Consider the following 12,068-nt stretch of genomic DNA (forward strand, 5'->3'; position numbering starts at 1 on the left):
TCCTGGGGACAGTGGGGAGCCTGGGCGGCAGCCTGGTTCAAAGTGGGAAGCCCAGAGGCAGCTGGGGTGACAGCCCAAGCTATGAGCCAAGTTTTCTTCTCAAGTTCACGGCTCTAGCACAGAGTTGTGAAATTGACATGAATGACAGCCAACAGCCAGTGTATGTAACCTGCAGTGTCTACACAGACACTGCGTTGCTCTAACTACACCGACGTAAGCCCTACGTCTCTCGTGGAGTTATTCTGTCAGCGTAGTAGGGCACTTACATCGGCAGGAGCAAAGCTGTAGTGTAGACACTGATATAATTTGGTCGACGTAAGCTGCCTTACATCAATCAAACTCTGTCCTGTCGTGTAGACCAGGCTTGACTCAGGCTCTCTTTCTAAAGGCTACAAGCTTCTTGGCTTCATCTTCATGCAGTGCCTGATCATACTTTCTTCCAGGTGCCAGCAAAGTCACAAACTGAGTAGACAAATCTTTGTAGGTATGGTGGGCAGCAAACCTACTGTGTTTTATATTTAGTTACCATACCTGAAAGATCCTACAATGTTCCATCTCCCATTACTAGGATGACCACGTACATTTCAAGCAACTAAAGGAGGAGGAATGTAGGGAAGATATGGGCTACAACTTATATTTAAGAGACACCAGCCCAGAGTGTTTTGTTTGTATGAGCCTTTGAACGATTTTTTGCTTGAAAACTCGCTTCATGTAATCAAATGCATCTTAACACTGTAGCTCCTTTTAAATATGGGTCACAAGAGAGACTCCAGAGAAAGAATGTCCCTTAAGTATTGGATGGAGTGTCACCCTGCCTATTACAGTATATAGCATAAAAATACTAAAAACCTATTTTGAGTTCCTTTCTTACCCAGACACCAGATGAATGCCAGCATCTGAAGCCTCCAATGAATTATTGATTTCAAAAAGATAGTCAAAGGTCTCCCTAATCCACTGCTTCTGCTGATGAATTGGTATGCCTGTACATATGAAATAAAGCAAAAAACTAAAATGGAGGGAGACAGTAGATCAGGAAAAGACTCCCAAACCCACATCAGCTGAGAAAGGTAGGCATCAGAGAAACCAGGAATAGTAAATTTTCTACATTAGTAAAACTTTGTATATGACCAGGTAAAAGTATACACTGTCCTGAACACGCAAAATACATGGGAACTAAACCTCTATTTTAGTATTTATAAAGTCCAGTGCTATAAGGTAATGCATGCCTCCTATAAGGTGCTAATTGCCCTCAACTCTCCAGGACTGCATTGGTCTTCAAAGAGAGATGACCGTGCTTAGCAGCTTGCAGTGTTGGGGGCCTTCATATTTACCCACTTAACGTTGTCGTTACACATTACAAGACTGAACTATATCCCAAAAAATCAACGCATACCCTGCTGATTGAACTATATATTAGTGGAAAATATATCCTACTGCAACATCAAGGCTCCAATCCTGCACTGGGATCCACTAGCACATAATCCTACCCTACTGAAGTCATCAGGGCCTGAGGATGGACACTTTAAGATTAATTTTAAAAGTAAGAAAATGAAAGTTATATTTCCTAGAACAACATAAACTCAGCCTCTTTCCCATAGGCAGTACTTCTGCCTATGGGACATTGGTTACATGTGTAGGTCAATATATTATTGTTCATGTCATAAAATGCATATGGTAAAACATACAAGGTGTGCCAGTCAGGTTAAAGTTGCTGGAGGAGCCTTTAATTTAGTGATTCCTGCCTTTTTTCTTTTTCTTCCCTTTCTTCCCTCCCATCCCTGAGACACAATCTCTCCTAAGTTTCCTTGTAAACCCTTCCCCAGTGCAGGCCAGGGTATTCTATGTAATTATATCTAACCTCTCAGCAAACATCAGACTACAGTAATTACTGAAACAGGAGTACTTTCATTAACACTAACGTCTGCACACTGACCCACTTCCTGGGGGTGCCCAGAGTTGAGTCACCTTGCTATCATCTGCCCTTAGCATGAGGAAGCCTTGTCTGTGCCTGCCAGGGATCAGCTCCCTGCTACAGGCAACACAAGCATTTCTTTCTAGGCCTCTCAGGCCCTGCTGTTTCTCTACAGGTTAGCGACAGGCACACTCCAAACCTCAGGCTCTCTGAGCATCCGCCTGGAGGGTCCAGCCCTTGCTGCCCTAAAGAATCAGTGCACTTCGGCTTATCAGTTCCACCTCAGATCACTAATCCATTTAACTCACAGCACTTAACACACAGCACAGACATGTGTATAGTGAAATCAAGTATACAGTTATTTAACAAAGCACAAAGATTCAAGTAGCAGCAAGAAGTAGTACTGGAAACAAATGCTTATATATAAAACAAAAGCATAACATGCATTCTAGAGCCTAGACTTAATTAACAAGATACACTCATGTCTTGTAGAATATTGCTCATCCAAAATCCCTGTAGCATTTTACAGCCAGGTTTGGCCTTAACCTTCCTCTCATGAGACAGACAAGCTGTCTACTTGCTTGTTTCCTTGTACTCGCAGATATACACTAATAATCCTTTGTCTTTAATCTGAAGCAGACACCTCTGCTGTTTATTCCACCCTGTGAATTTTGTCTTTTGTAGATTTCACAATCTCTTCTTTTGCGCATGGCTCAACATGCAAATAGAGCTACATGGTGAGGCATACACTACACAAATAACCAGACAGAGAGATCGGTGTCTGCTGCCTCCTTCCTGACAGGAACATTTCCAGGTATGAAACTTCCTGGTGACCTGCCTTAACTCCAAGACCTTGAGAATATAACTTTTTTAGTATATATACATCTTAAATTTTATCCATAATACATTTCAAAATGACTTTGACAACCAGTGGGCTACAGATTCTTGGTATACACCTCACATGTCACTCTTCGTGAACTATTATGGATATATCCATATGTGCTCTCTGCTGATTGGCATGAAGAGATCCCTGGGTCGGTGTCTGACACACACTATGTAGAGCATTAAAGAGCTGAAAATATCTCCAAACACCTTAGGACTGAAAATGGAACAAGAACAGGTGATTAAGCATCAAAACACTGGGGGTTTCCTTGGCATAATTTATGATTGGTCATAAAATAAAGACTGCAGACATATTCTAAACTAATCAGATTTGAATACTATCAAGTGGAATAATTTCTCTTTGGTATCATCTGAAGAAAGTTTAAACTTAAAAAACCTTTAATCCACATCGTTCTGAAGTTTGAGCTATGAGCTGAGCAGAGGTTTCACTCACCTAGATAAGTGTGTGGAATAAGCATTCCGGCTGCTACATCGCTCGTTGTGTTGGGAGTAAATTTGTCCGAAATTACAGTCACAGAGCACTTGGAGATAGATTCTGAAATGTACACTGCTGTTGAGAGGCCAATCAACCCAGCACCAACAACTGCGATCTTTCGCTTAGCCATATGCTAGGAGGAGAAGGAGGGAAGAAAAGAATTCCAACAGGTTATTTAAGGTGTCACATCCAATGCAATTTTTTAAAAGTCCTTTCTTCTTAGTTCTGCAATCTATTGTAAACAAGAGTCAGAAAATACAATAGGGCTGGATCCCACAAACCTTTACGTGTGTGAGTAGTCCTACTAAAGACCACAGGACTTTGTGGGCACATAAGGTCTATTCCTGGGCATGGGTCTTTCCAGGATTAGGGAAAATGGAATTAAAATATTTACAATTCTCAGTATTGAGAGAGAGCAGGCAAGTTAAGGACTAAACAATGAAGCAAAACACAATATAGATAAACAAATACTGAGAGTGGGGGTTCAGATATAAGATGGAAAATGTCTTTGTCTAGCATACGTTCTAGTTGATTCTTTGTCTTAGAGAATAGTTTACTTGCTGATTTTTGTCCCAGAAAATAGACTTTACATTTTCAGGGTATAGAATAACTGCTTCTATACTTCCATCCAAAAATTGTTTGCAGGGAGATGTTGGTCCCTGTTGTCTTGATTATGCCTTGGGAGGGGGCATGGGGAGGGAGAGGAGGGCGTAAAATCCTTCTGTGCTTTGACATTGTTAAGAATACATTTCCGGCCTTAGGGTTAGAGTGACAACAATGGCTCTAGTCCAGTGCCTCCCTCCAACTAGGGTATGCATAAATATTCTGTGATCTAGGTCACAGATTAATGGGCCCTCCTCTATACATGAGGGTACAATCCTGAGCACCCACTGCTCCCATTGACCTCAATAAGAATTGCAGGTGTTCAGGACTCTGCATAAACCAGGAAACGGTAAGTCCATCAAGCCAAGAAGACCTGATGCCCCTTGGGCAGTCTAAGCATATGCCCATTCCTTGCTCTGACTGTATTTTTACGCTGTTTAGTGTCTTCGGAGCACTTACATTTACTTAATATTTAATCATCACTCCAACCCTAAATTTGGAAGAATTCTGAGATGGACAAAGCTTTGCAACTCAGGACCATCTGCACATAGAAACTGCCAGGTTACCAGACCTGTATGAACCAGAGACGTCTGCAAAAGAGGAAAACGATTTAGTGAAAAATTGAAATTACATTTCACTCTTGCCATTTTTCAGGGTTTGAAATGGGTCCATTTTATGTAACAATTTTTACTGAAATATTATCTAACCTTTTCTGAAAGTTTTCATTGACCAAAATCCCAGTTTTCAGTAAGAACACGGGTTTGAGTAAATAAAGCATTTTGATAACTACTTCAAAAATGATTTCAGTAACAAATAAATGCAGTACCTTGCATAATGACAGGTTTCAGAGTAACAGCCGTGTTAGTCTGTATTTGCAAAAAGAAAAGGAGTACTTGTGGCACCTTAGAGACTAACCAATTTATTTGAGCATGAGCTTTCGTGAGCTACAGCTCACTTCATCGGATGCATACCGTGGAAACTGCAGCAGACATTATATACACACAGAGATCATGAAACAATACCTCCTCCCACCCCACTGTCCTGCTGGTAATAGCTTATCTAAAGTGATCATCAAGTTGGGCCATTTCCAGCACAAATCCAGGGTTTCTCACCCTCCACCTCCCCACACACAAACTCACTCTCCTGCTGGTAATAGCCCATCCAAAGTGACAACTCTCTTCACAATGTGCATGATAATCAAGTTGGGCCATTTCCTGCACAAATCCAGGTTCTCTCACCCCCCTCCAAAAACCACACACACAAACTCACTATCCTGCTGGTAATAGCTCAGCGAAAGTGACCACTCTCCAAGTTTAAATCCAAGTTAAACCAGAACATCGGGGGGAGGGGGGGAGGAAAAAACAAGGGGAAATAGGCTACCTTGCATAATGACTTAGCCACTCCCAGTCTCTATTTAAGCCTAAATTAATAGTATCCAATTTGCAAATGAATTCCAATTCAGCAGTTTCTCGCTGGAGTCTGGATTTGAAGTTTTTTTGTTTTAAGATAGCGACCTTCATGTCTGTAATTGCGTGACCAGAGAGATTGAAGTGTTCTCCGACTGGTTTATGAATGTTATAATTCTTGACATCTGATTTGTGTCCATTTATTCTTTTACGTAGAGACTGTCCAGTTTGACCAATGTAAATGGCAGAGGGGCATTGCTGGCACATGATGGCATATATCACATTGGTGGATGTGCAGGTGAACGAGCCTCTGATAGTGTGGCTGATGTTATTAGGCCCTGTGATGGTGTCCCCTGAACAGATATGTGGGCACAGTTGGCAATGGGCTTTGTTGCAAGGGTAGGCTCCTGGGTTAGTGGTTCTGTCGTGTGGTATGTGGTTGTTGGTGAGTGTTTGCTTCAGGTTGGGGGGCTGTCTGTAGGCAAGGACTGGCCTGTCTCCCAAGATTTGTGAGTGTTGGGTCATCCTTTAGGATAGGTTGTAGATCCTTAATAATGCGTTGGAGGGGTTTTAGTTGGGGGCTGAAGGTGACGGCTAGTGGCGTTCTGTTATTTCCTTTGTTAGGCCTGTCCTGTAGTAGGTGACTTCTGGGAACTCTTCTGGCTCTATCAATCTGTTTCTTCACTTCTGCAGGTGGGTATTGTAGTTGTAAGAAAGCTTGACAGAGATCTTGTGAGCTGTAGCTCACGAAAGCTCATGCTCAAATAAATTGGTTAGTCTCTAAGGTGCCACAAGTACTCCTTTTCTTTTTTCAGTAACAAAGTTACTGAATGTTAACAATTTTTTTGCGCAAAGCAAGTGGTTTTGGAAAAAAAAAGTCATTTTTTAAATTAAACTTTTCATGCAAAAGAAGAAATCCCAGCTCTAGTGGAAACATTGTTCTGCTATCAGCAGGTTCAAAGAGCATCTTGGGTCTCTGCAAAACATTTGGCCTTACAGGATCCTGCTCCTCCATTGTATGTACGCATCATTCACCAGCCAGAGAACTAACCCTGATTCCTCCTCCATTGTCCTGTCTGACACTCACTGATTCTAATGAGCCATAGCAGAGGTTGAATTTCTGAACTGACCTCCTCGTAGCCAGGACAGAAAGATGAGAGAACCAGGCCAGGAAAGGCTCAGGTTTGACCATAATTTATCCTCTCCAGACAGGGTTTTATCACAAAGGAGCTGGTCTTACCTAAATTGACACCAGCTTGCAGCCCCCTGCTGGGCAGTCTCTGCTAACTGGGCTCCAGTGGACTGCTTTAAAGCTGCCCTCCACTGATGGAAACAGCAGGGAGGGCAACAGGGCAAAAACTATCTGCCCTGCCTGGGAGGGAATGCCCCTTAGGCCACAGCTGTCCCTGCTGGTGAGGATTGATATATGCATCTTCCACACATCCACTGTCCTCCACCAGTGCAGATGAATCAAGCTGAAACGTGTTCATTAACAAACATTTCTGTCGCACTTACCACTACAGTTCATGAAAGCCGAGAGTCAGTCCTCCAACACACACAAAACTAAGGGCACATCTTCACTAGCAATGTTAAAGTGCTATAAAAAATCCACCTCCCCGAGGGGAATAGCTCCCAGCGCCGGTGCACTGTCTACACTGACACTTTACAGCACTGAAATTTGCACCGCTCTGGGGGGTGTGGGGGTTTCACACCCCCTCAGGGAGAAAGTTGCTGTGCAGTAAAGTGCCAGTGTAGACAAGCCCTAACTTGGTGCAAAGTTACGGCTAAAGCCCACACAACTTAATTACTTCAGTGAGAATGGCTCATGCGCCTCAAAAATAAAATATGCAATCAGAGCAAGAATGAAACACACACACTTTAACATGCAGGAGAATTCTGAGTTCTGCAGCAGATTTGCATAGATTGACATATGGAGGGATTTGCAGAAACTGACAATGGCAAGGGCACCATTGGGGGGGGGGTGCTCCTGCCCCCCGTGAATTTCATACAGGATGTGTGCTCCCAGGTGGAGCTCTTAACTGCACAGGATTAGTGTGGAATGTGAGTTCTCCAGAAGAAAGATGGGGACAGGGAGGGGTTGGATAGTGGATTGGGTCCTGGGGGGCAGTTAGGGGTGGGGGATAGGGGTCCTGAGAGGGGGCAGTCAGGGGTCAAGGAGCAGGGAGGGTTGGATGGGTCGGGGATTCTGAGGGGGGCGGGAATTGGGAGGGGGTGGATAGGGGGCAGGGCCAGGCTGTTTGGGGAGGCACAGCCTCCCCTATCCGGCCCTCCACACAGTTGCGCAACCTCAATGTGGCCCTCGGGACAAAAAGTTTGCCCACCCCTGGACTAGAAGATTTGACACTTCCCCTTTCTTTCAAGGGGAAAAGCTGCCCAGAGCTCCTGTGCCCATTTATTTTCCTATCCTGCCTGTAGAGGCTCTGATATACCTCAGAAATCTCATTTTTTTGTCTCGGCTTTAAAATGTGGACCTTCCTTGATGTTTGTTTTTAAATATTCTCCTGTGAGAACTGCACCCCAGTCGCTGTAGTGTTGTGTTTAAGAGCCTTCTGGAAAGTAACTAACCTTTAAACAGAAGTGAAGCAGTGTTGCCAATTCTTATGATTTTGTCATGAGTTTCATGATAATTATTGTTTTCCTTAAAGCCCCAGCTCCTTGAGCCAAGTGGAGATGTGATGATTTAAGCCTTTTATTCTTAAAGAAAAATGAAGTTGCAAGCCCTTGTGCTATGAAGAAAGCTTCAAAATGTGACTCCAGTGCACCATAAAGTCTCAAAAAGCAGAAGGCAAATAAAAAGAACCCTAAATCTACTATTTTACATAATCTCATGATTTTAAAGCCAATCTCATGATTTCTGGTGAGCCTGATTCCTGGTTTTTGAACATTTGGGGTTGGATATACCATGAAAGTGACTTGAAAATGTCAGTTTCACTTCTGTTCAAAGTCAGTTTCTAGTCTAGTATTTGTAGTGGGGTAAGAGCCCTACAACCCCAGGCAGATGAAGTATAAACTCACAAGGCCTTGCCCTAGTGAGATGTTTCCAAAAGTTAAATGATCTATTCGAAGCCCGGTGAACTGGAAAAAAAAGTGATAGAAAATAATCTAGATTTTTCTACAATTGTTTCAGTTGTTTTATACAAGAGTTAGTAACAAAGTAAGAATATACATTAAATTTTACACCTCACCAATGTCCCTTAAGTGATTTGACACAAGATGTCAGAACATGTTAGTATTAGGTCTGAGTGGGTCTAATATTTATTTAGTTTCCTTTCTTTGTATAGGAATTAGATACAATGCCTGTGTCAGCTAATTTCTTAGTTATCTGGAAAAAAACTAGAGTTTTCAGCAGCCTAAGTAACCCCTAGAATCACTGTTAAAGTTGCGCCTTCCCCCCGCCCAAATCTGAAATGGCGCCATTGGACAATGGATGTCTGAGCTGTAATAACTTGTTATTTCTGGATCATATCCTATTTAGCAGGTCTTTCCTTGTTGGCAAAGGAAACAGGGTAGAACCCTGACATCAGGGACAAAGCACAGTTAATTACTTATACTTATGTAACTCTCATCAAATGGGAAGAGTCTTTGTAAAGCTTGCTTCCTGGTCCCCACCCCAGGTTGGGTGGAATGCATGAAGTGCCTAACAGCAGCCCAGTTTGGCAGATTAATAAGCAGTTTTCAGATGAGACATATGAAAGACCTAGTGTGACAACTCTTGTGTCATGTGATCTTTGCTGACTTTCTTATAGCCTCAGATGCCAGAATAAAGAGATTTCATGAGAATCTCAGCTTTCATTTTTATAAAGAGTAAGTTTCAGCCTTCACGGTTGGCGTGAAAAGCTTGTAAACAGGAAATGAGCACCCCCAAAAGGCTCAGAAACCAGAAATAAAATTTAAAAAATACAAATGTATGTTTTAAAACTCTCATGTTTTTAGCCAATATCCTGATCTCTTGGGGCATGATTCATGATTTTTGACTACGGAGGCTGACAATGTGGCAGGGGTCCTTATCCCTTGTGATCTGATAGGATCTCATGGCAGTCTTGGTCTTGGTAAAAGCGCTTTGTAGAATTCCATTTTGGCTAACTGAACACGGCTGACCTAAATTCCAGCCTTTAAACCGAATACATAATTTTTTGTTTCTAGCCTTAAACAGTTGTGTAGCATAGCTGTGTGCTGCTAAATGGCTGCTGAGTTCCAGGACAGAGGTGACTATCTCAGTAATAGGTGACATTATTAGTGTGTAGATGCACGTATACTGTATACATATATACAAGGACTGAATTGGGTTGGCTTGCTGTGGTTTGGCAATCTAGTGTGTTTTGGAGGCTGTTGTCTGGGGCTCAGCGTGAGATTAACAGTTCAAGACTAGCCATGAATGCTGTCTTTGGCCACAGACCCCCCCAGGAAATAGGTATCCCTAAGCTTTTCTTGAACTAGCTCTGATTCCTTTGTTTTGACAGACATGCTCTCAATGTCCTTTTTGCTGATGGTGCATTTCCTGGACATGCTTTCACTGACTGGGCTGACTTTGCCTGTGGTGTGTAATCCCTTGCCAAACTTGTCACACTTCTGCCCAGGGAACTCAGTGCTCTTCAGATGCCTCTTTATGGCACTTCCTTTTACTCCGTGGGAATTTTTTTCTTGTCTTTTGCTTCTACATCTCTCCTGCTGGGTAACTTGCATTTTCACTAGCTCAGATCCAGTTACCCTGCCTGTTTCAGAGGTAGCTTAGATATTAACTGTAACATTCTTTTACAACCCTTGTTAGACATGCCAATGACTATGTTCTCCTCTTCACCAGTACACAGCACTGCCAGCTCCATAGGCACCGGCTTTGTGGGTGTTCCAGGGCTGGAGTACCCACACAAAAAAGGTGGGTGCTCAGCACCAACCTGCCAATCAGCTGTTCAGCAGCAGGTGCTTGAGGAGGGGGCAGAGTAGGGGCAGGAAGAGGCAGGGCAAGAGGCGGAATGGAGGTGGGATTTCAGGGCAGAGTGGGGGTGGAGCACCCACCTGGGAAAATGAAAGTCAGTGCCAGTGGCCAGCTCTCGCACTATTACCATGAGCCTTGCAATAGTTGGTATTTTTCTTAAAGCTCCAGCTGCTGGAGGTTTTGTTTTTAAAGTAAGATTCCAGTCCTTGTAATTTCAGAGAAGAGTATGAAAAATGTGACCGGATCATAACCAAAAGGCTCAGAGACCAGAAGACAAATGAAAAGAACACCACTCTGACATGCTTTTTCTCTCTCATTATTTTTAAAGCAAATCTCATATTTGGGGGCTTGACTCCAGCTTTGTGAATGCTGGCATTGGTGTGACACTTCCCAGCGGTACCCAGGGTTGTGAGGTAACTTCCTACCAGCTGCCCTTAGTGCGAGGAAGTCTAGTCTGTGCCTGCTGTGTGTCAACTCCCCAACCCCACTGGCCACAGACAATGCAAGCACTCCTCTCTGAGCTGTGCAATCATTCCACAGGTTAGCAACAGGCACGCTCCAACCCTCTAGTCCTCCGAGCGTCTCCCTGGTGTTAGATGTTTTCAGATCACCAGGGCTTGATGAAATACATCCTGGAATACTGAAGGAGCTGACTGAGAAGATGTCTCAGCCGTTAGCGCTTATCTTCAAAAAGTCATGGAAGATGGGAGAGATTTCAGAAGACAGGAAAAGGGAAAATATAGTGCCAAACTAGAAAAAAGGGAATAAAGGCAACATGAAGAATTACAGACCAGTCAGCTTAATTTCAATACCCAGAAAGATAATGGAGCAAAGAATTAAGTAATCAATTTGCAGATACCTAGAAGAGAATAAGGTGGTAAGTAACAGCCAGCATGGATTTGTCCAGAGCAAGTCATAAAACCAAACTAGTAGCTTTTTTTGAAAGGGTAACAAGCCTTGGGCTTAGAGCTTAGGATAGTGACTTTGGTAAGGCTTTTGACACTGTCTCACATGGGCTTCCCATAAACAAACTAGGGAAATACAACCTAGATGGAGTTACTATAAGGTGGGTGCATAACTGGTTGGAAAATCATTCCCAGAGAGTAGTTATCAGTGGTTCACAGTCAGGCTGGAAAGGCATAATGAGTGGGGTCCCGCAGGGATCAGTTCTGGGTCTGGTTCTATTCAATATCTTCATCAATGATTTAGATAATGGCATAGAGAGTACACTTATAAAGTTTGCAGACGATACCAAGCTGGGAGGTGTTGCAAGTGCTTTGGAGGATAGGATTAAAATTCAAAATGATCTGGACAAACTGGAGAAATGGTCTGAAGTCAATAGGATGAAATTCAATAAGGACAAATGCAAAGTACTCCACTTAGGAAGGAACAATCGATTGCATACATACAAAATGGGAAATGACTACCTAGGAAGGAGTACTTCGGAAAGGGATCCGGGGGTCATAGTGATCACAAGCTAAATATGAGTTAACAGTGTAACACTGTTGCAAAAAAAGCAAACCTCATTCTGGGATGTATTACCAGGAATGTTGTAAGCAAGACATAAGAAGTAATCCTTCTACTCTACTCTGAGCTCATTAGGCCTCGACTGGAGTATCGTGTCCAGTTCTGGGTGCCACATTTCAGAAAAGATGTGGACAAATTGGAGAAAGTCCAGAGAAGAGCAACAACAATTAATTATTAAAGTTCTAGAAAACATGACCTATGAGGGAAGATTGAAAAAATTGGTTTGTTAAGTCTGTAGAAGACGGAGGGGAGACATGATAACAGTTTTCAGGTACATAAAAGGTTGTT

The 12,068-nt window shown here is 42.9% G+C and overlaps 1 protein-coding gene across 1 annotated transcript in view; it reads right to left on the minus strand.

Annotated features, from left to right (window-relative positions):
* Nucleotides 1-12,068, minus strand: part of DDO (D-aspartate oxidase) — a 50,884-nt gene that overhangs the window by 8,178 nt on the left and 30,638 nt on the right. The window contains exons 4-5 of the mRNA XM_077812938.1: nucleotides 3,249-3,423; nucleotides 872-980 (exon numbers count right to left, since the gene is read on the minus strand). Coding sequence (XP_077669064.1) covers nucleotides 872-980; nucleotides 3,249-3,420 — 281 coding nt within the window. The 5' untranslated portion in view covers nucleotides 3,421-3,423. The remainder of the gene's footprint in view (nucleotides 1-871; nucleotides 981-3,248; nucleotides 3,424-12,068) is intronic.

This window comes from Eretmochelys imbricata, chromosome 3, assembly GCF_965152235.1.
Source record: "Eretmochelys imbricata isolate rEreImb1 chromosome 3, rEreImb1.hap1, whole genome shotgun sequence".
In the NCBI taxonomy this organism is placed as follows: Eukaryota; Metazoa; Chordata; order Testudines; family Cheloniidae; genus Eretmochelys; species Eretmochelys imbricata.